Consider the following 27,419-nt stretch of genomic DNA (forward strand, 5'->3'; position numbering starts at 1 on the left):
TCGCGTCACGGTCCTCTCGCGTCACGGTCCTCTCGCGTCACGGTCCTCTCGCGTCACGGTCCTCTCGCGTCACGGTCCTCTCGCGTCACGGTCCTCTCGCGTCACGGTCCTCTCGCGTCACGGTCCTCTCGCGTCACGGTCCTCTCGCGTCACGGTCCTCTCGCGTCACGGTCCTCTCGCGTCACGGTCCTCTCGCGTCACGGTCCTCTCGCGTCACGGTCCTCTCGCGTCACGGTCCTCTCGCGTCACGGTCCTCTCGCGTCACGGTCCTCTCGCGTCACGGTCCTCTCGCGTCACGGTCCTCTCGCGTCACGGTCCTCTCGCGTCACGGTCCTCTCGCGTCACGGTCCTCTCGCGTCACGGTCCTCTCGCGTCACGGTCCTCTCGCGTCACGGTCCTCTCGCGTCACGGTCCTCTCGCGTCACGGTCCTCTCGCGTCACGGTCCTCTCGCGTCACGGTCCTCTCGCGTCACGGTCCTCTCGCGTCACGGTCCTCTCGCGTCACGGTCCTCTCGCGTCACGGTCCTCTCGCGTCACGGTCCTCTCGCGTCACGGTCCTCTCGCGTCACGGTCCTCTCGCGTCACGGTCCTCTCCTGCAGACATAAGTAATCAGGAGTTCGCAGTAGTGGACAACTTCTTTAATGAATCAAGTCAGTACACTCTAGTGAGCGCTTCATTAAGGTTAGCATGCGCTATGCCATTCTTAATGAATTGCCCCCATTGTACTTTTTCAAAGTGTTCCCAGATTCTCTCTAAAATAGGCTTCAGAGCTGAAATCTCCCAGCATGTCTTGCAGCTATATTGCAGATCTTTCCGCTGCTTTCTTGCCAAACGTCATTCACGCTTAGTGGTTGCAAATATAGTAATTTTCATGTTCCTCCTGTGGCAAATTGTGCTTCTGGGTCCACTGGGGTGTGAGACAAATGAACAGGTGTAGATCGTTTCACTTCAACCTGTATGCTGCTGTTCTAGCTGTGTTTTTAATATTGCTGTAAGAAAAAAAGAAATGGGCTAGTATGGAAACATTTTTCTGTTTTTTTTCTCATTTTTAGGAGTATCGGTCTGAGAAATCACTGGAAGAGCTAAGCAAGCTCGTGCCACCAGAATGTCACTGGTAGGATTGAATTCATGATTCTTGAGATTTTTATTTTTTACTGGAAATTACAGTGCAAATATCGCTGCGTGTTGGGTATGGATAGCTCATGTCTTGGCTGTTTCGTATTTGGGGATCCTTTTGGATTTTTTTTTTTTTGTTTTATTATTCCAATCATTGTGTTTAGGTCATAGATGGAATGAGACATGCGGCTTTTCTCTTGATTAGCCACATTGCACGGCATCATCACTACGGCGTGACACGTGATGTCGCAGCAGGTCGGCTAGTCAAGAGGCGTTGATGTAAGCAGATATAAGGCAATACTCGATCGTCCGTGCAGCGGCCGCAGACCACTGTCTTGGCCGATGGAATGGGACATGCGAATTGATTCGCACCAGCTCTAGTCATAAACATACAGTTTACAAACCTAAATCCAATGAACTTGTGTATTCTTTGTGGAGAAGGTTCTGATCTGACCTATGTTGGCAAGGCATGGCAATGTTTACTGTATGGTTCCAAATTAATTTTTTTTAAGGGACAATGGCATCCCAAGCATTGATTTTCTTTGGTTTGCAGCTGTCACTTTAGGGGTTGTCAAATACTTTTTATATTGATGGCTGATCCATGGGGGATAAGCCATGTCCGATGTCTACAATGGCTGGATGTGATCGGGTGCAGAACAGCGCAGGTCTATCAGCTGTACAATCACTGCAGCCAGATATTGCAGATCCACCCTTTCCGAACATTTTATTATGTCAAGTCTCTGACTTCAGACCCCTCTATCTGCAGTACCTGATTACAGACCTTATACAGCTGACGGATCTGTACAGCTCTGCAACTGATCACATCCGGCATCCGAAACAGCTGATCGGTGGGGTGCTGAGTTTCACCCCCCATCGATCTGATATTGATGTCCTATCCTAAGGATATACCATCCATATAAAACTGCTGGATAGCCCTTCTCGTACATTAGATCAATCAAGATATAGCAGCACTTAAAAACGCTGCTATTCCTGATCGTGGGCACGTACCCTTAGGAGTCTGCAAGTTGCCTCCTTATAGCTGGATATGCATTAATTTCAATATTGAGTTCACATTTGTACTGATCTAGATTTAAAAAACAAAACAAAAAAACAAAACTTTAGAATGAACATTTTATGAAGTCAGGTCTCTGATTTCGGCCCCCAACAACGCAACATTCTTGCTTACATGGGCCTTCTCTGTAGGACGATGCGGATAAACATCTGCTAGATATTTAATCGGAGCTTTAGTCTTAAAGAAATAAAGGATTGGGCATGTTTACAATCCAACATGCCCAATTCTTCTTTTGATCATTTTTTTTTTCTTCTGACATCTACCATTAGAAAGCGGTCAGTCTCCACATTAAACAGTTGGCCAGTCCTGCTAAGATGTTACAATGACTTTATGGGTGGTTTCACAGCTTTTTATAGCTTAACTGATTGCCTTTTAGCCACACAACTTTATTTTGTTTTCCTAAGATTTTTTTTTCTGTGAATATATTTGATATGCCATATATATCTGTAACTATAAAGGAAATAATTGTAAGGCAAGATGATGAGCAGCAGATGGTAACAAAGATGGAAAAAATGTATAACAATATGAAACTGTCTTTTTAGTGTACGGGAAGGCAGATTGGAGCACACACTTGCCAGGGACTTGGTACCTGGAGATACAGTTTGCCTGTCGGTTGGAGACCGAGTTCCTGCAGATTTGCGGTTATTTGAGGTTCGTGTTTGGTTATTTCCAGCAAGAATGGTAAACTACAAAGCTTAACACTTCCAGATTTTCATGTGAATAAAGTACTGTGACTATTGCTCTCCTCGTATAGCAAATTGCGTGGTGAAGAGTGCTGGTTTCGGAAAAGTTTACCACATACACCTTTTTAGGTCATTGCCGAAATTGAGAAATGAAAAACGCACCCTAAGTAAGCGGAATCTGACAGAAAAATCTCCTGAAAGAAAAAAGTACAAATGTGGGGTTTATAAATACCTTAATTTAAAAGTATATTTCTTAAGAGGCAAAGAGAGTATCTGCCCATGACATAGAGGACAAATCCGTATTCACACTTATAAAAAGGAATGAAGTGATGCGTATAGATAGGATGTCATTTGTGTGGGTGAATTCCCATATGCCATCACTGCCAATAAGAGAAACAACAGTGTCTAAAGGTACCTTCACACGAAACGACATTATAACGATATCGCTAGCAATCCGTGACGTTGCAGCGTCCACGCTAGCGATATCGTTTCGTTTGACACGCAGCAGCGATCAGGATCCTGCTGTGATATCGCTGGTCGCTGAATAAAGTCCAGAACTTTATTTGGTCGTCCGATCGCTGTGTATCGTTGTGTTTGAAAGCAAAAGCAACGATACCAGCGATGTTTTACACTGGTAACCAGGGTAAACATCGGGTTACTAAGCGCAGGGCCGCGCTTAGTTACCCGATGTTTACCCTGGTTACTAGCGTAAAATGTAAAAAAAACAAACAGCACATACTCACATTGCGTCCCCTGCAGTCTGCTTCCTCCTCTGACTCAGCGCCGCAAAGTGAAAGTGAAAGTAGCACAGCGGTGACGTCACCGCTCTGCTCTCACTGTACGGCGCTCAGTCAGTCAGGAAGTGGACGCAGGGGGACGTGAATGTAAGTATGTGCTGTTTGTTTTTTTTAGATTTTACGCTGGTAACCAGGGTAAACATCGGGTTACTAAGCGCGGCCCTGCGCTTAGTTACCCGATGTTTACCCTGGTTACCAGGGGACCTCGGCATAGTTGATCGCTGGAGAGCGGTCTGTGTGACAGCTCTCCAGCGACCAAACAGCGACGCTGCAGCGATCGACATCGTTGTCGCTATCGCTGCAGCGTCGCTTCGTGTGAAGGTACCTTAAGAGTATCCCGAAGAAGGAATCCTAATCGATGTAATCATTTATTACAGTAAGCAGACACTCAGGTCTTGGTAGTGGAAAAGGCTCTGCTGGTGACAATCCCCTCGCCCCTTTTTTCCCCTGTCCTTTTAACTTGTATCTCTAATTTTAAAATTGTTATTTAATAAAGCACCTTTTATTTATATTTCTTGCTTCCTCACTTCTTATCTATGTGGCACCATACCACCACCGATTTTTAATCTGATTGTATTCGTCTGATTTTTTTTTTTTAAAAGCAAGAGCTTAGTCTGAAACCCCAAAAAAAATTTCAATTAATAAAGCTTTAAAAAAAACGAATAACTTTTGTAATATAAGTAAATTGTAAAATTCCCTTCCATTCACGCCACACTGCATCTAAGGCTACTTTCACACTAGCGTCGGGAAAGACCCGTCGCTGTGCGTCGGGCCAACATTCCCGACGCTAGCGTGGTCTCCGTCGCACAACGGGGGCAGCGGATGCATTTTTCCCACGCATCCGCTGCCCCATTGTGAGGTGCGGGGAAGTGCGGGGAGGTGGGGGCGGAGTTCCGGCCGCGCATGCGCGGTCGGAAAAAGCGGACCGTCGGGAGCAAAAAACGTTACATGTAACGTTTTTTTCTTCCGACGGTCCGCTACCACACGCCCAAGCGTCGTAAAACGGACGCGACGTTTGGCAATGCTTCCCAAATGCGTCGCTAATGTTAGTCTATGACGAAAAAACGTATCCAGCAAAAACTTTTGCTGAATGCGTATTTTCGGCAAAACGACGCATTTGCGACGTATTGCAGTTAACGCTAGTGTGAAAGTAGCCTTAGGGTTGTGTTATAGTACCCACTTTCCCAGAGCATGATGGGATACCAACAAATGGTCTTCTGCTGGCGATAACTGCTGTCACTCCCCTTTTTGCCCTAGGACATGCAGACACTCCCTCACTTTGTTTACCTCCCTGAGGGGCTTCAGTGGGCCGTAACGCATTTGTTCTCTTGGCCAATGAATTGACGTAATCACTGATGTCTGTTTCATAGGGTGGGCTGTGTGTTTTCTGCTGTGTATGCGTCCGTTGTATAGCCCTTCATCACACCGTTTCATGTACTGGGCAGTATATATTGTTCAGCCCTCGTAACTTCCCTCTGCAGTCCCTCTTCAGGACGCTCCTCCGCCGGCGTGCCGGTGACCTGTGATACTATGATTGATTCCTTTGAACGTGCTCCCATTGTCTTTATCAGAGGCACTGATTGTTTAGCTTAACTGGGTATGGAGGTGAAAATGGCATGACCCCTGCCCAGTAACGCTAAACAACCATTGCCTCTGATAAAGACATTAGCGGTACAACAATGGGAGCACGTTCAAAGGAATCCATAGTAGTAACACACAGGTTGCTGGAAGAGGGAAGTGACGAGGGCTGAAGAAAATATACTGCCCAGCTCATGAAATGGATGTCGGTGATGTCACGTTTCATGGGCACTAAAGGTGATGGCAACAGCGAAGGAGCGCTCTGAGTGCCGGTGATGACGGGAGCGTGTACTGAGCTTCGGGCTTTACGCATACGCAGTAGAAGGTACACAGCCCACCCTATGAAACGGACGCCGATGATTACGTCTCTTCTTTGGCCAAGAGAACAAGTGCATTACGGACTTTGATGACTGTTTCAGTACGGCAAACTAACAAGGGGAGTGTCGGGATGTCCTAGCCCCATCAGTGACTGTTCATTCCAGGGTGGAAAGGGGAGCGACAGCAGTTTCAGCCAGCAGATGACGATTCCTTTGGATATTCCGTCATGAACAAAGATTCTTGAACGAATCGTCATAGAAAATGGTTAATAGAAAAAGAATCCTTAATTGCAGTGCACGGTGAATGGTACGGAATTTTACCATGACTTAATAAATCTTGAAAAACGAGTAACTTTTTCAATTTCAGTGAAATTTATTTTTGGGTTACGGATTAACCCTTTAATTACCAGACCATGCAAAGGATGTGCCTTATTTATTGCAAGGGTTCGTGCTTCTGGGGTAGATGTGGCACATCTTGCTGGAAGTGTTGAAAGCTTTTTCTTTCTAGGCTGCTATTTTCCATAAATAATGTTTATAGCATTTCTGCTCTTGCTTGAATCTTTAGACTAGCCGGTCTTCCACCTCTTGCCTGGCTTGCTTCTACCAGGATGTTTTGCCAATATAGTGCAGACACCATAAATGTCACACATTTGGGGCTCCAGCTTTTAAAAAAGTTTAATGATTCTCAAATGATATTCAAATCACACAATTCTGGCACAAGGTAGGCACACCAGTTTTTTTTTTTTTTGTTTTTTTTCTTGTGACGTTGATGCTAGAATTAGGGCACCTTTTAAATGATAAAAGTATATGCACCCAATGTCTGTTAAACACAGGTGAGTTTTTCAAGCAGGAGATGCTTTAGAAAACCCTGGAGCGTTTTGGCTGTAACATCTTTGACGTGTTTTTTTTTTTTTTTTTTCTGTTTTATAGCTTCAGGCACGGTTTTGAAGGGTTATCTCACATTGTTTTTTAAGTCTGTTTTGTTTGTTTTGTTGTTTATTAGATGTTCCTATGACTGAACATATGCCCGCAAGTCATTTTTACATACAAATCCACATTCATTCTTTAAGGTGTTTGATGGGTTTCTCTGGCCGTTTCTCTTGTGCACATACCACTAGTCTGCCCCCTTGCCTTTTTAGATTGTGCCCCCTAGGGTATGCATTTCTTTGAAGCTTGTGTCTGTGACAAAAATGATCAGACCATACCCGATACCTTGGACAGAGAATGAAAATGAAGTATAAAGCTGGAGAGCACTTTTCCATTGAATTTTTCATAAATGTATAAAAAAGAATGTCTTTTTGTCTAGAACAATGGAGTTAGGCATTCCCTTTGAAGATGTTCTCTGGCGGCAGACACACTCCATATTTACTCTCCAGTCCTGGAGTGTCGTGTCCTTTACACAGATGAGCTGCTGGCAAATGGAGTAGAAAATGCTCTGCACGCACAGTCGGAGCTCGGCGCTTTTGATATTTTTTGCATTCTGTTTGCAGTGTCCATATTGAAGGTGATTACCTCCACTGCCTTAATGTCCCCAATCATTCCTTCCCGTAATGGATAGTCACTAAGCAGGTTATGCCGGGATCTGATGAGCTTGTACAGGGGCATACTAACATGCCGCGCTGTTATCGTACCACTTTGATTCTAGCAATGTAATAGTTTTGCATTTGCTGAAATGAGAGACAATGAGCGGAGCGGTGACAGGATGGTCTTGGATAACCTTTACATCTGCAAAATAAAAAGCTTCAAAGAAATGTAAAAGCCTTCGTGGTCGACCATCTGCTTGTGTGGCTGCTATTTCAGGCCTGATTTTAGATATGCTGAATTGAAGAGGGCTGATTTACATGGAATGAGGTTAATACCGGGTAAGGATCTAAATCTCCGAGCCACAATACGGGGAGCGAGATGAGCAACAAATGGACAGTGTGCGAGATATTCACTCACGGCATGAGCATTAAATCAGCCGTCCAGAGGAGACCCTCTGCTGGAGGACCGGCATACAGCTGTGTCGGCGTGCGAAGGTTCTGTCCTATGGCAGTCAACGAACCTTTGTGTGACTGGTTGTTTTTTTGGGATATGTAGGCTTGACATCCAATATTGGGCAACCCCTTACGAATGGGCCCTTCAGAATGCTGCATAAAATACAAGTTCTTCTCACAATATTAGATCATCAAAAAGTTAATTAATTTCAGTTCTTCTATACAAAAAGTGAAACTCATATTATATAGTCATTGCAGTCAGAGTGATGTATTTCAAGTGTTTATTTCTGTTAATGTTGATGATTATGGCTTACAGCCAATGAAAACCCAAAAGTCATTATCTCAGTAAATTGGAATACTTTATATTAGCTTGAAAAATGATTTTAACATCCGAAATGTTGTCCTACTGAAATGTATGTTCAGTATATGCACTCAATACTAGGTCAGGGCTCCTTTTGCATCAATTACTGCATCAATGTGGTGTGGCATGGAGGCGATTAGCCTGTGGCACTGCTGAGGTGTTATGGAAGCCCAGGTTGCTTTGATTGCAGACGAGCTGAAGGCTGCTGTTTGGTCTGGTGTCTCTCATCTTCCTCTTGACAATACCCCATAGATCATGGGATTAAGGCGCATTTTCTGGCCAATCAAGCACAGTGATACTGTTGTTTTTAAACCAGGTATTGGTACTTTTGGCAGTGTGGACACGTGCCGAGTCCTGCTGGAGAATGAAATTTCCATCTCCATAAAGCTTGTCGGCAGAGGGAAGCATGGAGGGCTATAAAATTTCCTTGTTGACAGCTGCGCTGACTTTGGTATTGATAAAACACAGTGGACCTACATCAGCAGATGACATGGCTCCCCAAACCATCACTGATTGTGGAAACTTCACACTAGACCTCAAGCAGCTTGGATTGTTGCCTCTCCACTCTTCCTCCAGACTCTGGGACCTTGATTTTCCAAATGAAATGCAAAATTTACTTTCATCTGAAAACACCTTGGAACACCAAGCAACAGTACAGTTCTTTTTCTCCTTGGCCCCGGTAAGACGCTTCTGGCGTTGTCTACTGGTCATGAGTGGCTTGACACAAGGAATGCGACACTTGTAGCCCATGTCCTAGATACCTCTGTGTGTGGTGGCTCTTGGAGCAATGACTCCATCAGCAGTCCACTCCTTGTGAATCTCCCCAAGTTTTTAAATAGCCTTTTCTTAATCCTTTCAAGGCTGCGGTTATCCCAGTTGCTTGTGCACCTTTTTCTACCACACTTTTTCCTTCCACTCAACTTTCCATTAATAATCTTGGATACAGCACTCTGTGAACAGCCAGCTTCTTTCGCAATGACCTTTTGTGGCTTACCCTCCTCGTGAAGTGTGTCAATGACTGCCTTCTGGACATCTGTCAAGTGAGCAGTCTTCCCCATGATTGTGGAGCCTACTGAAACAGACTAAGGGACCCTTTTAAAAGCTTAGGAAGCCTTTGCAGGTAATTTTTGTTAAGTATTCTAATTTGCTGAGATAATGACTTTTGGATTTTCATTGGCTGTAAGCCATAATCATCAACATTAAGAGAAATAAACACTTGAAATGGATCACTCTGTTTGTAATGACTCTATACAATATACGAGTTTCACTTTATGTATTGAAGAACTGAAATAAATTAACTTTTTGATCTAATTTTGTGAGAAGCACATGAAGAAATGGGAAGGAGAAAAAAATGGTTGTAAGCTTGCCTTCCACTGAGGACAAGTCTGTGTGAAAACCACTTGTATTCACATAGGAAACCTGGTAGACCTTGTTTGGTCAGGGTGTAGGAACACGTCAGGCGGGTATCCAGGTTAGAAATGGGAGAGAAGGCCCATGAGGACTGGGCTCCAGCACCAATGAAAAAAATGTTAAAACATAACTTTTACTGTGCAATTAAGAACACTGAGGGAAAAACAGGCAAGATTAAGGATCCATAAGCTTACATGTTTCGGGTTAGCAACCCTTATTCACCTCATCTCATATATCTCTCTATACCAGCTGTGAATGAGGATTGCAAAACACGAAATGCTTAAGCTTATGGATCCTTCATCCAATCTTTGTTTTTTGTTTTTTTCTCTCACTGTTTTTTTAATCGCACAGTAATAATAATAATAATAAAGTAAAGTTGTTTAATATTTTTTATTTGGTGCTGGAGCCCAATCCACATATATAGAAATGTATACTTGCCTCCTGGTGCTGAAAATGGAGGTGTGGCATTGGAATGTGTTTTTTTTTAATATTTTTTTTAATTCCACACCTTGGGTCCCTTGGTATTGGCTGTCCAGTAGTGATCTGCTGGTGTACCATGCTAGGCACGGCTTTAATGGTGTACTTTATTACTTGCAATCAATCACACAGCAGTGGTGTCCGACTGTGTATGGCTACGCCCATTCACTAAGGTTGTGGCAACACCCATGTGTCAATGTATAAGTTCCCAGAAAAATATTAAGAGGGACGGCACAATGTACGGTTCTTGGAAAACATGATCTAGAATTGTTTCATGTAAACCTGACATTTTGAAAACTCTAACATGTCCTCTATAAGACTGTTAGTTTCTATATATTATTTATTTTCCTTAGCCACCGGTACCATTACCAGAATTGGTAGAAAAGGCCACTATTGTTTTTAGCTTGCGGCACTTTGTGTGACCGTGGGTTACATTTGGGGAGCTCCTGTAAAGGTACCTTCACATTAAGCAACGCTGCAGCGATGGCGACAACGATGCCGATCGCTGCAGCGTCGCTGTTTGATTGCTGGGGAGCTGTCACACAGACTGCTCTCCAGCGACCAACGATGCAGAGGTCCCCGGGTAACCAGGGTAAACATCGGGTTACTAAGCGCAGCCCTGCGCTTAGTAACCCGATGTTTACCCTGGTTACCAGTGTAAAACATCGCTGGTATCGTTGCTTTTGGTGTCAAACCTGACGATAAACGCCGATCTGACGACCAAATAAAGTTCTGAACTTTATTCAGCGACCAGCGATATCACAGCAGGATCCTGATCGCTGCTGCGTGTCAAACTAAACGATATCGCTATCCAGGACGCTGCAACGTCACGGATCGCTAGCGATATCGTTTATTGTGAAGGTACCTTTAGGAAAGGCTTTGCACAGATTAGGTTTTCTTATATCGCAACCTAAAGGTACCGTCACACTAAGCGACGCTGCAGCGATACAGACAACGACGCCGATCGCTGCAGCGTCGCTGTTTGATCGCTGGAGAGCTGTCACAGACCGCTCTCCAGTGACCAACGATGCCGAGGTCCCCGGGTAACCAGGGTAAACATCGGGTTACTAAGCGCAGGGCCGCGCTTAGTAACCCGATGTTTACCCTGGTTACCAGCGTAAAATGTAAAAAAAACAAACAGTACATACTTACATTCGCGTCCCCCGGCGTCCGCTTCCTGCACTGACTGAGCGCCGGCCCTAACAGCAGAGCGGTGACGTCACCGCTGTGCTGTACTTTCACTTTCACTTTACGGCGCTCAGTCAGTGCAGGAAGCGGACGCCGGGGGACGCGAAGGTGAGTATGTAGTTTGTTTTTTTTACATTTTACACTGGTAACCAGGGTAAACATCGGGTTACTAAGCGTGGCCCTGCGCTTAGTAACCCAATGTTTACCCTGGTTACCAGTGTAAAACATCGATGGTATTGTTGCTTTTGGTGTCAAACACGACGATACACGCCGGTCTGACGACCAAATAAAGTTCTGAACTTTGTTCAACGACCAGCGATATCACAGCAGGATCCTGATCGCTGCTGCGTGTCAAACTAAACGATATCGCTAGCCAGGATGCTGCAACGTCACGGATCGCTAGCGATATCGTTTAGTGTGAAGGTACCTTAAGTCATGTGAGCATTGGAAATTGGAAGAATTCAAATTGCCAACTCCTAGGACGCCGAGCAATATGGAAAGTCTACACACCCTTATTATAACGCCAGGTTTTTGTCATTTAAAAAACAAAAAAAACAAATCCTACCAAAAAGAATAATTTCAGAAATTTTACCACCTTTATTGTCTCCTTTAATCTGTACAAATCCATTGAGAAACAACCTGAAATCACTTTGAGGGGGGGAAGTAAAACTAAATCTGGTTGCATAAGTGTGAACACCTTCCTATGACTGGGTCCATTTACATTTAAAAGGTTTTTCCCACGAACAAAGTTAATTTTAATCAATAGATTTTGAAATAATAATTATTTCCACAGTTGGATGTGTTTAAATAAAATGTTCCTGTGCTGAGATAATCTTATAAATGTGCCCCTGCAGTGTACTGTGTAATGGCTGTGTCTGACCGTTCAGGGACATGGTCTGATCATAGCACAGCTCCTGGGCAGGGGAAGAAGGAAAAGAGCGGAAATGGAGATAATAGCAGGGGGTCGCAAATACGGTAATTATTTATTTGAGGTAAAAGATTTAAAAAAAAGAAAAAAAAAGAGGGAAATACGTTTTCTTACCGAAATCATCTGTGATGCTGTGCTGTAATGTATGTTTACTGCCCCCCACCCTGCCTAAGAGCTGTGGTATGATCAGACCATGTCCCTGTACGGTCAGACAGCCATCGCACAGTACACAGCAGGGGCACATTTTATAAGATTATCTCGGCACAGGAACATTTTATTTAAACACATTCTATTGTGGAAATTATTATTACTTCAAGATCTATTGATTAAAATCAGTTTTAAGATTAACTTGGTTTGTGGGAAAACCCCTTTAACTAGTAGTCTGTACACAGCTGCCATAGTTACGGGGATTCTGAGTAACACCATGTAAAGATTAATGTTTTAGTACTGCAAATCTGTTAGAAGATTTTATATTCCACAATGCATATATTGCTAGCTAAATGGCTGTTAAACCTGATTAGACTGGTATAATTACTTTGAAAATCTTTGTCAAAATCATTATACAATCCTGATATTGGGATGCTCAGTCCACTTAAAAAGTCAAATTGGCAATGCCATTTAGTTCTATATTTGGTCTTGACAGCTCATCAAAAAATCAGACTGACTATATATATATTTATTTAAAATTTCTCCCACTCTTGACACACTGATAGCAATACCGCAGTAGAAATGCTAGCACAGGCTTCCAGTATCCGTTGTTTCAGATGCTGCACATCTCGTATCTTCGCAGCATAGACAATTGCCTTCAGATGACCCCAAAGATAAGTCTAAGGGGGTCAGATCAGGAGACCTTGGTGGCCATTCAACTGGCCCACGAGGACCAATCCACTTTCCAGGAAACTATTCATGTAGGAATGCTCGGTCCTGACACCCATAATTTGGTGCAGCATCTGAAACAACGGATACTGGAAGCCTGTGCTAGCATTTCTTCTGCAGTGTTGCTATCAGTGTCAAGAGTGGGAGAAGAGGGTTTCATTAACAATCCAACTCAATTAGCAGCACTTTGAACACCATTTATATGTGGTCATAAACTTGTAAATAACTCATGAAAGAATAAAGTTATATTAAAGCCAAGCTCACCATTGTTTTTCTTATGAAATTCTCAATAAGTTTGATGTCTCATGACACTCTTCCTATTGGAAAAAATTAAGTTGGATCCAAAATGGCCGACTTCAAAATGGCCACCATGATCACCACCCATCTTGAAAAGTTTTCCCTCTCCTATATACTAATGTGCCACAAAAAAGAAGTGATATCACCAACCATTCCCATTTTATTGATGTGTATCCATATAAATGGCCCACCCTGTAGATTCCTGAGCACTCGCTCTCTAGCTGGACTACTATGGTCTAACAGATCTTTAATGTGTGCCGTTTGTATCATGAAACCTGATGACTGATCCGCTGTGACTGTACTGAGCATTATGTGCTCTCATCTGTCGATGGTTTCTCCTTAGATTATGAGATGGGTGCAGTTAATAAATGGGCAGTGAGTGGAGCACATTTAATAATGTAATACCGTGTGTTGAAAAATCCATCTAGTGTCTGCTCAGAATGCTCTTGGAGGGGAGGCTTTGAGCCCCATACTTAAAGATGTATCAAATTGGCAAGTGCAAGAAGCCCAAGGGGATGCTGTAAGAAAATACACTTTCCTGTCTGCTAAAGAAGGGAGATTGCTTTTATTAACTGGCGCATTGCTGGGTAACCAGATTTCTGCTTCTCCTAACCAGAGCCCCCTACCTATGAGCAGTGACATGTTCTCACCCATGTGGTGCCTACAGATCTGTCTATATAGCCCGTGTGTTATACCGGTGCGGCTCTTCGTAAATGCCATCAAGAAAATGTATTTTTATTGTAATTCTGATAAAATATACCTGTTTGCCCATTTATCACTGAAAGCTTCTCTCTCCTCCTCTGTAAGGCTATGGATCTATCTGTGGATGAATCCAGTTTAACAGGAGAGACTGCTCCATCCTCCAAATCCACAGCCCCCCAACCAGCTGCCACTAATGGAGACCTCACATCGAGAAGCAACATCGCCTTCATGGGGACGCTTGTCCGGTGTGGCAAAGCAAAGGTAAAAACCACAGGAATTCTTATTTTATTTTTAAATTCCTTTTTATTGAAGATTATACAACCTAGCAAGGTTACTTCATAGGACAGAAGAACAAGCGGCAGGTCTCATTGTGCATAAACACTGTCTGGCAAAGTGAAGTTGCCCTCGACGTACTAAGTGTTTGATATCTTGGATATCTTAACCAAAAGCCTAGGACACCGCTGTCAGGCACCAAGTATCACATATTCTAATCATGGCAGAATATTGTTATTGCCTGGGGGCTAATGTGGGTCCAAGGGGAATCAAATCAAGGCTTCTAAAATGCATCACATTTTTGAGGACCACATCTATTCTTCTTTAAACCATCCTTGTGGGAAGCTGCAGTATTTACCATATTGACACTGTGTTAAATTCATGGGGGTCTGTTATCCATCCATCATTACGGGCCAAAACCAATGTTTCCCAAATGTATTGGTGCCAGGCCTCTTCATCAACGATGCCCTATAAATACACCTTAGGACATAATAGTACAGGTGATCGTGTGATCTTCACGAGGATAGCTATGACCTTCTTGCAAAATTCTCCAATAGGAGGGCAACGCCACATCAGGTGTATAAAATCTGCGCCTCTTCCCCACACCTATGGCAATCTACAATGGTGGATCTACCCATTTTTATATAACCTGCTAGGAGTCAGGTAGCCTTAATGGACTCCATACATTTGGTTTAGTTTAATTGGTGGTGAAGCATATTGTGGGGAGGTCAAGGCCTCACCCCAATCCTCCTCTGATAAGGAGGGCATTGTGATCCTCTGTTTGGCTTCAATGCTGACGTGGATCTCCTGCTTAGGCTTCTTTCACACTTCAGTCTTTCGGCGTCAGTCAAAAACCGCCATTTTCGTAAAATGGCGGATCCGTTTTTTTTTTGGGCGGATCCGCTATTTTCCCATTGACTTGCATTAGAGACGGATTGTGGCGGATGGTCGTCCGTTCCATCCGCCTTGCGACGGATCCGTCGATATTTGGCGGACGTTGTCTAGACATTGACGGACTTTGTAACGTTTTTTGTCGCTGGCAAAAAGGCGGAACGCGGCGGATCCGTCGCGTCCGCCTTTTTTTTGAATGGGTGCCTATGGGCGACGGATCCGTCGCGATACGTTTTTTGGCGGATCCGTCGCCTCAATCCGCTTTTTTTGATTGAGCATGCTCCAAAAAGTTGCAACTTTGCCCAGACAACCCAAAAACTATATAAAGAGGACAGGTCATTCCCAAATGTACCAGCCAGCAAGAGAGACCCTTCCATGCCCGAGAGACCCAGCCAGACCCAGCCAGCAAGACCTCTGCCAGCAAGACTTTGCCAGCCAGGCACTGCCATCCAGCCAGAGAGGCCCTGCAAGCCAGAGACACTCTGCCAGCAAGACTTTGCCAGCCAGGCACTGCCATCCAGCCAGAGAGGCCCTGCAAGCCAGAGACACTCTGCCAGCAAGACTTTGCCAGCCAGGCACTGCCATCCAGCCAGAGAGGCCCTGCAAGCCAGACCCTGCCTGAGACAGCCATGTGAGTACTGCCATCCAGCATGCATGCATGCGTGCGTGCGTGCTTGTGTGCGTGCGTGTTTGTGTGCGTGCTTGTGTGCGTGCGTGCTTGTGTGCGTGCGTGCTTGTGTGCGTGCTTGCATGCTTGTGTGCGTGCGTGCTTGTGTGCGTGCTTGCATGCTTGTGTGCTTGTGTGCGTGCGCCTGCCTGCCCTGTTTATATGTTTTTCATACTATTTAAGCTGTTATTTTTTATAGCTGAGGTGTAAAAAGTGTTTTGTGTGTGTGTGTATAAATGATGTGTGATGTGTTCTGCATTTTTGTTGTTATCCCAAATGTTATAGTATTTCAAATAAAGAGCAGTGTAGCTCCTACTGTACCATTAAAAAAAATAAATTTTTTTAAAAAAATAGTAATAAAAATTACACCAAACTGTCAGTAGTCTCATTTCAAGATAAATGTAATATTGGGTAAACATGCAGTAAAGGTTATATATATAAATGTGTAATGCAAATCTTGTGTATAGAATATGTTATCCGGTTTTAGAAAATACAAACTGTAGGGTAATCATAATTACCAATTTTTGGAATTGGTATTTTAAGTTCGAATGAGGAACATTTTTGATAAGGTTTGATAGGTGGCTTTTACCAACATGCGCATTGCGCATATCAATTTCAGTTTTGGTGTTGCTTTAAAGGGTTCTTGGGGGTTTTTTTTGGTGGGGAAACAGGGCTAGAGGGTTTGGCAGCTTGTGCATCAAGCATATCTACCATATAAAGTATGACGGTTAGAAAAAAAATTTCATTTTGTGTGGGATGAAATCTAAAAGTTTTTAAAAAAGATGTAAGTGTTAAATCCTACAGCTGCATCTATCCTTGTGTATAGTAGCTTAGAACTGTCTGTATACTTACAGATACTTGGGACCAAGAGGTACGCAAAGACCATAATGTCTTCTTCTGAGAGCCCCCCAGCACATCAGCAGCAAACTGAGGTATTGTATTATTTTTTTTTTCTTTGTTCTGTAAAATTTTTTGGTGATACAACTATGGTCATTGTTTTTTAACCCTTTATGTGTTCTGTATTCACAGGAATATGAAGCAGAGGGGCTTACAGAAGGAGACGGACAGGGTGGAGAAAGACAAGGAGCGGGAGCGCATAGTGTAAGTTTTGAACAGACCGATCCTCACATACAATGCACTACACCCAACACAAACATTCATGACAGCACACACAATACATATGCCTCGATCTAAGAACATTATTAATTTTTTTTTTTACATTTTTTTTATTAGTCCTCACAATCCGGGGCTCGACATAGAGTTCCTCAAAGCACCTCCCATAGTCGTCGGAATGATAATCGCGGCGGTCGCCGAAGAGTAAGTTCCTTTTTGTTTTGTTGTGTAGTAAAATGTAAAATTCATGTGTTGTAATCTTTCCCTTTTTATTGTTATATTTTTCGTAGGCTTCACAGCGTGCTCCCGAACAAGATGATGAAGAGGAGGGCATCGATGTGAACACCCTCATCGAAGCAGTACAAAGTAGGGAGCCGCTGTGGAACATGTCGGACCGCCGCCATGCTGACCAGTTAATCACCCGACGGCTATGGGAGGAAGTGTGCAGTGCTGTTATGGATAACTGGGAGGAACTCGATGCTGGGGCCCAGGATCTAGCGCGTAAGTATTCACACTTCATAACCTTATTTTAGCATGATTTAATGTGGTGTATAGTAACCAATTTTTGCTATCTCTTTCCAGGTAACAGGATTATCGTGCGGTGGCGGTCAATCAGGGATCGCTTCAAGAGGGAGTTTAATAAGGAGATGCAGGCCCCGAGTGGATCTAGAGGACGCAGGAGCAGATACAAACAGGCCAGAGCCCTGTCGTTCCTACGGTCGACGCTGCTGAGCAGAAGGTAAATATTCAACACCACATATTTTCAGTCAAACTGAAAAAATGTGTAACCTTCAATTTTTTTGCAGCAAGGGCAATTGTAATATAAAGATACTAATATTTTTTTTCTTCTTCTTTAACAGCACTTTCTGCAGCACTCGGGAGCCTGCATCAGAGTTGCAGCCCTCTGGAGCGATCCCTCGAGAGTCCGCCACCGGCGACCACGTCGACCCCTCTGTTTCTGCACCTACCCTTTTGTTTGATCCCTCAGCCTCATCCACCAGCGCTGGAGCAGCAGGGCGGACTTCGTCACTTGAAGCTGCAGGTGATGAGTTAGAGTTCCCTTTACCCCACCCCTCTGCCACTGCCGCAACTTCTAGACCAACTTTGTGGTCAGGACGGCAGCGCCAGAGAGGTCAGGAAAGGAGCTATGCGCCTGACTTTTTGCATCTGAATGCATCCTTTCACAGTGCCATCAAGCTTTTGAGTGAGCAAACGTCTGCTGGGTACAATATGCTTAACCAAAGCATACTTGAACTCAGCAGTCGTCTTGATAGGATGCAATCAGATGCAAACCAGTCACCAAGGCACTGTTTTTTTCAGGCGGTCCTCAGGCACATGGAAAATCTAACTCCTGACCTGCAGATGCATGTGATGCAAGGCTGCCACACTGCTCTAGCGCAGGCGATATCCCATGCCCCTCCACCTACCCTTCATGTGTCAACACCTTTCCCCTCTCAATCCACCGTCTATCCTCCCATCCGTCCTCCTCCTGTACGTCCTCCTCCCGTCCATTCTACTCCTTCGTCATTTGTTCCTTCCCCCCTTAGTCTTTCCCAGTTTTTAACGTCCCCCTTCCATTCTTCCCCTTTAACTTCTCCGTTATCAATCCCAGCAACACCTTCATACCTCACACACACCACATCTGCACCTCAAGTCTCTACACAACCTCATGTTTTCACCACCCATTCCACTTCTGTTCCTCCCCGTGATGTCCTGTCCCCCACTCTCGACGTGGTCCGCCCGCCTGTCAGCCCCTCCGCTACTATCTCCACCCAAAACTATGAGAATCTGTAAAAGTCAATAAATAAACAGTTTTTTGGTTTAAAAATTTTTTTATTGTCTTTCTTTTTTTTTTTCTTTTAATTTTTTAAGTCACCAAGGTTATGGCAATAGTAACATTAACAGTGTTTAAAGGGTACCGTTGCAAAACATACAATGCTGCATTAAAGTACAAAGATTTTTTATGCAAACAAAAATTGGTATTTTTACAAGTATAAAAATAAATAAATTTTTTACACCATTTCATACTGCCAGTCAACTGATCCTGCAGGAGACATGAAGTAGTCTGCAAAACTGTCCCGCATTCTGCAGACTGCAACTGGACTGCGAAAAGTGGGGTTTTGGTAATCCCGTAAGGTGCTTTCTGAAACATTATCCTCCAGGGAAACTTGTTCTTTTGATAGAACAAAATTATGCAGGACAACGCACGCTTTGACCACATCATCGACAGTTTCAGTCTGCAGTTTAATGGCAGTTAGTAGCACTCTCCATTTGGCAGTTAGGATGCCAAAGGCACATTCCACTACTCTGCGTGCTCTGGTTAAACGGTAATTGAAAATTTTCTTCCTCTGGGTCAGTCCACTACTTCCAAAGGGTTTAAGCAAATGTGGGGAAAGCTGGAAGGCATCATCTCCAACACAAACAAATGGTAACGGTGGACCGGTGGTTCCAGGGAGAGGTCTAGGGGGTGGAAAATCAAATGTCTCTCCATATAAACGGCGCCCCATTGGTGAATTTTTAAAGATTTGTGAATCATTTGCACGTCCATACGCACCTATATCCACAGCGATGAACTTGCATTGTGCGTCAGCTATGGCCATCAACACAATAGAGAAATACTTCTTATAGTTATAAAACTGTGACCCAGAGCCTTAAGGTTTGACGATCCTTATGTGCTTTCCATCAACTGCTCCAACACAATTTGGAAACTGGCAAATCTGATGAAAAATTTGGGCGATCTCCAGCCACCTCTCCTGTGATGGCTCTGGGATGTATTCCACTTGTAGGCACTCCCACAATGCCCGGCAGGTATCTCTGATGATCCCCGAGATGGTGGATATCCCAAGTCGAAATTGAAAATGGAGGGATGAGAAGGACTCTCCAGTTGCAAGGAATCTGTTAACAAAAAGACAATACTTAATAAAAAAAATACAAAAAAAAACAACACAGTTATAAGTCTGATGAATGAGAATCATTTAATAAAAAAAATGACTTACCGAATAGTCACCATGAGACGCTCTGCTGGTGATATTGAGAATCGCATCTGGGTGTCTCGTCTCCGTATACAGTCTTCCACATAGCCCAATAAAAATTCAAAATTTTCAGCTCTCATCCTCACATAATTGAAGAACTTTTGAGGGTTTTCCCTTAGTTCCATGTAAAGCGTGGAATAAACACCACGGGTCATACGTTGTGCTGTGATGGGATGGATCCACAGCCTTCTCTTACGCCGCTGTCGTAGGATTCGCAGTCTTCGTTCCTCCCTCTCTCGAACGCTGACTGCCAACTGATTTGCCTCAAAAGTAAAATCTGCATAGATCTTTGCAATGTTCGCCAGGACTCCTTCCATTTCTGCCACTTTCTCTACAACCTTTCAAAGATGTGGTGTAAATACACGCTATATATAGTTTTCCAGAAGTTTCCAGTAGCCAATCACATTGAAATCCTCCCCTTTTTAAAAACGGATCCGTCAAAAAACGGTTGCAACGGATGTAAAAACGTTCACAACGGTTCTAACGGATCCGTTTTTTTAACGGATTAGGGCAGCTGATCCGTTAAAAAACCGGATCCGTTAGAACCGTTTTTGAACAAAATTTGACGGATCCGTCGATCCGCCACGATGTCGGACCCAACTGACGCCACACAACTGAAGTGTGAAAGAAGCCTTAGTGACTGGGTATATTAAAAATAAATAAAAATAAACTCCTTGGTTGAAGGATGCAGGAACACCAATCTGTGTATATAATCTATATATGTGTGCTTTATAAATAAATGTATTTCTATATACAGTCATGGCCAAAAGTGTTGGCACCCTTGAAATTCTTCTAGAAAATTATTGCAATTACACGTTTTGTTCACATTTATTTCCCCTTGTATGCATTGGAACAAGCCATAAAACTGGGAGAAAAAAAGGCAAATAGGATATAATTTCATATAAAACCACAAAAATGGGTCTGCAAAATTGTTGACGCCCTCAACTTAAGTAGGTTGCACATCCTTTGGAATAAATAACTGTAAGCGCTTCCTATAACCATCAGCAAGCCTCTTACACTTCTCAACTGGAATTTTGGACCGCTCTTATTTTGCAATCTCCTCCAGGTCTCTCATATTTAAAGGTTCTCCCAACAGCAATTTTAAGGTCTTTCCACAGGTGTTCAATAGGATTTAGGTCCGGACTCATTGCTGCCACTTCAGAACTCTCCAGCTCTTTGTTTCCATCCATTTTTGGTTGCTTCTTGATGTATGTTTGGGGTCATTATCCTGCTGGATGACCCATGACCTATGACGCAAACCCAGCTTTCTGATTCTGGGCACTACATTGTGACCCAAAATCCTCTGTCCGTATTTGAATTTCATGAACCCTTTCACATAATCAATGCAGCCAGTGCCAGAAGCAGCAAAACATCCCCAAAACATCTTTGTACCTCCCTCATATTTGACTGTTGGTACTGTGTTTTTTATGTTGTAGGCCTCATTCCATTTGTGCTTTAAGAAAAAGCTCTATCTTGGTCTCATCTATCCACAAGACGCTTTCACGGAAGGAATTTGGTTTACTCGCGTACATTTTGGAAAACTGCAGTCTAGCTTTTTAATGTCTGTCAGCAGTGGGATCCTCGTCGAGCTCCTGGCATTACGTTTCATTTCATTCAAATGTTGACTGATAGTTTTTCCATTCCCCATGCTAAGTGTGACACACACTGACTCACACACAATACAAAGATTGAGTCAACTTCTCTTTTTTATGTAGTTATGATTTTCATATTGCCCACACCTGTTGCTTGCCACAAGTGAGTTTGAATGAGCATCACATGCTTGAAACAAAGTTGTTCACCCACAATTTTGGAAAGGTGCCAACAATTTTGTCTGGCCCATTTTTGGGATTTTGTGTGAAATTAAGTCCAATTTGCCATTTTTTTTTTTCATTTGTGGTGTTCTGATACACACTAAGGAAATAAAGGTGTATAGCAAAACATGTATAATTGCAGTAATTTTCTGGGAGAAAACGAAATAGGGAGAATTTCTAGCTTATGTCCAAATATTCGAAGTATAAGCACATTAATTTTTTGTTAGATATTTTACACATGTTTAGGCAGTTAGAGCGGTTTTTCTGCAGCTGGTTCTCCTAGCAGGAAAGGAGTAGCACATTACATAATCGTCTGGGAGAAATAATTCATTTTCTGGAACAATTTCAAGGGTGCCAACACATCTAAATATCACATGTGGGTTTTATTGCGGATTTGGTGCAGAATTCAACCTGTACGTTGCAAGGCAGTCACATACTGTCTTTACCAGAGCACCCGATAATGTCTGCAAGGCCATTAAGGGTTTGTAGACATGATATCGCCTACCAGCAGGATAGGAGGTGACATGCAGATCGTTGGGGTCTTGCCACTGGGAACTGTGCCAAGCGGCGGAATGAAAGATTTTTTAATTTTTTTTCTATCCCCAACAAGGTTTCATCCCTTGTACAAAATGAAGCAGCAGGTTGGATGATTTACTGCCGTTCCATTCATTATCTATGGGATTGCCTGAAAAAGCCGAGTGTAGCGCTAAGAAAGCCCCACTAGTGAATTAATTGAGCGGCGGTCGAGCGCGCACACTGCCACGCCATACTGATGGGGATAAAAGTGCCACGTTCTGCCGATCATTGCGGTTCTCAACAGTCAGACATCCGTTGATCAGAAAGTTGTCGCCTAGCTTTCTTCAAATAGAATAATAAAAAATAAAAAAATAGACCACCCTGTACAGGGTCCTATGAGCGCTCGATACTATTCAGCACTGATGTATCTGTTACCATCTCAACATCAATAAAAAGTCAACCACCCAAATATTTATGGGGTTAGACATTACCGTCTTTAATTTTCCTAGAATTTCTTATTAAAATTTCTTAAAGGAAAATTAGCATTTTGGCCTCTGTCACCTTCTGAATTATACAGAGTCTAACATTGACTCTGTTCCATTCTGTAGTGTGACGTGTAGGGGGATTAGCGAAGTTGGACTTTCACTAATTCAGGGCTTTGGATCCCATCTCCGTATGTAGTAGGTGTAATAATAATGGTTGTTGGTATTATTTCCTCCCAATAAAAATGTAGACTAGTTTTTCTGATTCGCCGTATCTTTCCTCATGTGCAGGCATTGGAGGACCTTAAGTATCCATGGTTACGTCCACTGATGTGACAGTTAGCCAGTTGCTAGTGGTCGTAACTATGGATACCCAAGGTCCTGCATTGCCTGCACATGAAGAAAGAGACCTAGCAAATCAGGAAAACGATACTACATTTCTAATTGGGGTAGGATCTTGGAGATGGGAATCCCTCTTTAAATTCCCTTTATCTCCCTTGTGTCAGTAGCCAGATTAGCGTGGATTCTACATCTTTCTGACCTCATATTAGTGAAATAATTGTAATAGCCTGACTAATTTTTTAATAAAAATATATAAAGCTTCTTGTTCAGTTAGTGCTGTAGTTTTTGCGTTCTGTGCTCTATATACCGAATGTTACTCGTGTAACTGCTGGCATAAAAATGTTTCCCATTTCACCTGCCAGAATGTGAATAACTTTGTATTACGTTATGCTTTTATATCTCACATACTTCTGATTTCATTATTTTCTTCTTCTTTCTCATTTTTCTTTTAAACCTAATGTAATGTAACCCTGGCTCCATGGTCGCACAGTTGGAGCTCAGATGTTAGGTCACAAGCCTGGGAGCAAGTGAAGAACACCGCTGTGTGTTTCATATGGCAACTAACAGAATGTTTAAAGCTTCTGTGTGTCAACCCCAGAGGAATAATCCGTTACTTAAAGGGAATGTGTTTACAGAAAATAACCTATTGTGAAGAATAAGAAAAAATAAATAACCCTGATTCACCGCTAAATATTAAAGCTTGTAATTTTCCCTCTGGCCACTTGGTGTAATATTCTACTTCTACTTCCTGTCATTTTCAACTCCTGCACAGACATTAGGAGCAGTAGGTTAATTCAGACCCTATTTGTTTGCATGCAAGTGTTATCTGAGCATGCTCTAATCTGGGATAAGGCAATTGTCAGGGGAGGTGGTAGAGGTCAGCTGTAACATCACCTAATGATTGATGGAACTCGTTATATCTACTATGTGTAGAGGTGTATAACCCTTCATTGCAATCCTAAGCTGGTGAAAGTCATCTGATTTTTTAAGTGATAGAGTATTGCAAAAAAATTAAAATGTTTTTTTTTTTTAATACATTTACATCATAATATAAAAACCTAATTTAAGCAACTGATTACACATTCCCTTTAGGAGGACCGTGCCATATTACGCATACAGTCGGCTCTACAGGCAGGTTGTCAAAATCAGGTAGAAGTTAAGCAGATTAATGTATAGTTCTGTAGGAAAAGATTCCATATAACTTTTTTCTTCTTTTCAATACCTGCTCCTTCTAGACTTACAAAAGCATAACCGTTTGTTTTTAATTTTTACTTATTAAATCAATAGTACACATGAAAATAAGAAGCTTATAATATATACCTTATCAGAAAAATCTGCTTCGTTTTCTGCCAAAATTGTTGTCATTATTAAAATTCTCAGTTCCCGGGTTACATCTGTTTTCAGTGAAGACTTTCCCATTACTGAGCGAGGACGTGGCGGGTTGTACTGCTGGGAGGTGGGAGGAGCCCTGACTACAGCTCCTCCCTCTTCCCGTCAACATAGAATTGTATTCATAGTAAATTACAAGCTTGCTTAAGGGTATGTGCACACGTTGCGGATTGGCCTGCGGAGTTTTCTACACAGAATCTGCATCTCTTGGCAGAAAACGCAAGCCAAAATGCTTGCGGATTTAATGTGGATTTCTTGCGGATTGTCATGCGTTTTTTGATGTGTGGATTTGCCTTACACAATGTATATGCATGTAGAAAAGTCGCGGAGACACCATCACGTGTTTCTCAACGCAACGATGTTTTGACCTCCCCGAGGTCATTCACCCTTATGTTTTTACTCAATATATAGTCAATGGGTGCAGAAACGCTGCGTCTCTGCACAAAGAACTGACATGCTGCGGAAAAAAAACGCATCAAACCCGTGCAGATTTTTCTGCAGCATGTGCACAGCAATTCTCAAATTCCCATTGACTATCATTGTGACTGTACAACACTGCGGATTTGATGCAATTCCGCGCATCCAAAAACGCTGCGGAAACTCATCAAAATCCGCAACGTGTTCACACAGCCTAAAGGTGTTCTCTGGGCCAGGGCTAGTTTTCGGCAGCCACGGCGGTGTGCTGCATACTAGCAGCGTGTTATATACCCTGTTCGGGCGTTGATCACACATGCAGTACATGCACTTCTTTTCTGGTCACATGATGACTGCTCAACCCAGGAAAAAATCATGTACGATTGTAAAACCCAACGTAACTGCTTCTAAGTAATTGACTATCGGGCATACAGGGCAATGTAAGTAATGAAGAGGCTGCAGCACTGGCACGACCATCGTGGCCCCTACTATTCACACTCATTGAAGGAAGAACGTGGATGAACCACTGTATAAGACTGAGCGGTGTACAGTAACCCGCTAACACATACATAGTCCTCAATGTAGTAGCCCAATGGCCTTAATTACTGGAATATCCATTTCTGTAGTAAAGAGCTTATGTACTATTGTTACAGGGAATCGTCATTGGAACTGGAGAAAACTCTGAATTTGGGGAGGTGTTCAAGATGATGCAGGCGGAGGAGGTGAGCTGTGATCTGCTTCTGGGGTGAAGGTAGTTCTTGGCAACCGTCCAGATGCCTTTTTTTTTTCTCTTTGTGGTATGAGGACTTTTTTTCTTTTAAGCCAAGCTGTTTATAAAGCAACCATTATGGAGACATTGTATAACTTTTATCATCACTATATTATATAAATGGTGTGTAAATAATACACATGACCGTGTAATATATAGGAATGTATATTACACCATGTGTCTTGTATTATACACATCATGCAAATAACACGGACTGATTTCTCTTAATTCATAAAAGCTACGTGTGTGGGTGTTGTGGGTGCAGGTGCAAGCACACTCTTCCCCCGCTCAGGTCTATATTATCGGTCACGCAGAGGGAATTGGAGCTATATTCTCCTCTCAGTATTTCTATACTTGTGATTGGAGTTTTTATATTATCTCTTGTAATAATTGATTGAAGTAAGCAGTATTGATGTGGTTGTAATTGAAGTTTGTCAGCACAAAATGACTGTTCGAACAAAGCACAGGCGGTCGGTGCACCCTTGGCTTGGCCAGACTATTTAGTGCACCTTCCCACCTTCTCATTTTCTATCCATCTCTACCCTGTTTTCTTTGATTGGCAGCTTTAGCTTCATAGGAGGCAGAGATGTATGGAAAACAGGTGGAAAGCTGCATTGAACTGTTTGGCCACGGTAAGGAACCAGTCTGGTCACCGATACTTTGTTTTTTGCTGACGGACTCTCCATAGTAGCAATAACTCCTGCCCACTCCATTATCAATCACTTTTTCCCTATTCATCAAAGCTACCACGGCATAATTCTGGAGTAAAAGCATTAAAAATTCATAACGCATAACTCGGAGTTGTACCTATATTTTGTGACTTTTGGCATCTTCACATCTGTTTCTTCCAGCTCTGCCAAAATGTGCGTGTCAGGGGCATGGTGGGGCGCGACTGCACAGCTCGTCTAATTCATGGCAAGCTGTGAAAATAAACCAAAAGAGAGGGCGAGACATGTGCAGAATGTCCGAAACAGAAACACACCTGTGGTGAGGGTAGAGAAGTTTAACTCGCCTCTGGTAGTTGTGCATGCCAGGCATAATTCTGATGCTGAGTGGCGAATGACGGCGGTCCTGGAGCGAGTGGCGAATGACGGCGGTCCTGGAGCGAGTGGCGAATTATGGCGGTCCTGGAGCGCTGCAGCACCTTCTATCCTCCTGGCGTCCTGCTCATGGCAAGCTGTTGCATTCTCAACTCACGAAATCTCACTCTGGTACCTGACTGGATTTCTGGTGTGGCGCACGGAGTTGTATTCCACTCCTCAAACGCTCCTGACGTGTGCCCCTCTTTTTGACTGGGGATCTTTCTGACTCCAAAATGGCCCCCCTTGTAATTTTATTTAATTCCCTTCTACTTACCGTATATACTTGAGTATAAGCCGAGATTTTCAGCCCAAATTTTTGGGCTGAAAGTGCCCCTCTCGGCTTATACTCGAGTCATGATCGGTGGTGGGGTCGGCGGGTGAGCACTGTCATATACTTACCTGCTTCCGGGGCTCCTGGCGCTCCCCCTGCCCGTCCCACGGTCTCCGGGTGCCGCAGCCTCTTCCCCTGAGCGGTCACGTGGGACCGCTCATTAGATAAATGAATAGGCTGCTCCACCCCCCATAGGGGCGGAGCCGCCTATTCATTTCTCTAATCAGCGGTGCCGGTGACCGCTGATAGAGGAAGAGGCTGCGGCACCGAAGACAGGCAGGGGGAAGGAGCGGGACGCCGGGAGCAGGTAAGTATCACATATTCACCTGTCCTCGTTCCACACGCCGGGCGTCGCGCCATCTTCCCAGCGTGTCTCCGCACTGACTGTGCAGGTCAGAGGGCGCGATGACGCATATAGTGTGCGCGCCGCCCTCTGCCTGATCAGTCAGTGCAGAGAGACGCCGGGAAGATGGCGCCGAGGAGCTGCAAGCAAGACAGGTGAGTATGTGTTTTTTTTTTTTTTTTTAT

At 43.5% G+C, this 27,419-nt stretch overlaps 2 protein-coding genes across 5 annotated transcripts in view; one reads left to right on the top strand and one right to left on the bottom strand.

Moving 5' to 3' along the window:
- The window catches only part of ATP2C1 (ATPase secretory pathway Ca2+ transporting 1), a 291,818-nt gene that overhangs the window by 197,082 nt on the left and 67,317 nt on the right, over positions 1-27,419 (top strand). For all 4 annotated transcript variants that reach the window (XM_077269020.1, XM_077269019.1, XM_077269022.1 and 1 more), the window contains 4 exons: positions 1,054-1,115; positions 2,732-2,840; positions 13,885-14,040; positions 25,363-25,431. In XM_077269020.1, coding sequence (XP_077125135.1) covers positions 1,054-1,115; positions 2,732-2,840; positions 13,885-14,040; positions 25,363-25,431 — 396 coding nt within the window. The remainder of the gene's footprint in view (positions 1-1,053; positions 1,116-2,731; positions 2,841-13,884; positions 14,041-25,362; positions 25,432-27,419) is intronic.
- LOC143782074 (uncharacterized) lies at positions 19,375-20,386 on the bottom strand. The gene is made up of 2 exons (XM_077269187.1): positions 19,720-20,386; positions 19,375-19,618 (listed from the first exon to the last, which is right to left on the bottom strand). Exons 1-2 carry the CDS (start codon positions 20,070-20,072, stop codon positions 19,375-19,377), a joined length of 597 nt encoding a protein of 198 aa, XP_077125302.1. The 5' UTR covers positions 20,073-20,386.

The sequence above is a fragment of the Ranitomeya variabilis genome, chromosome 6 (genome assembly GCF_051348905.1).
Source record: "Ranitomeya variabilis isolate aRanVar5 chromosome 6, aRanVar5.hap1, whole genome shotgun sequence".
In the NCBI taxonomy this organism is placed as follows: Eukaryota; Metazoa; Chordata; class Amphibia; order Anura; family Dendrobatidae; genus Ranitomeya; species Ranitomeya variabilis.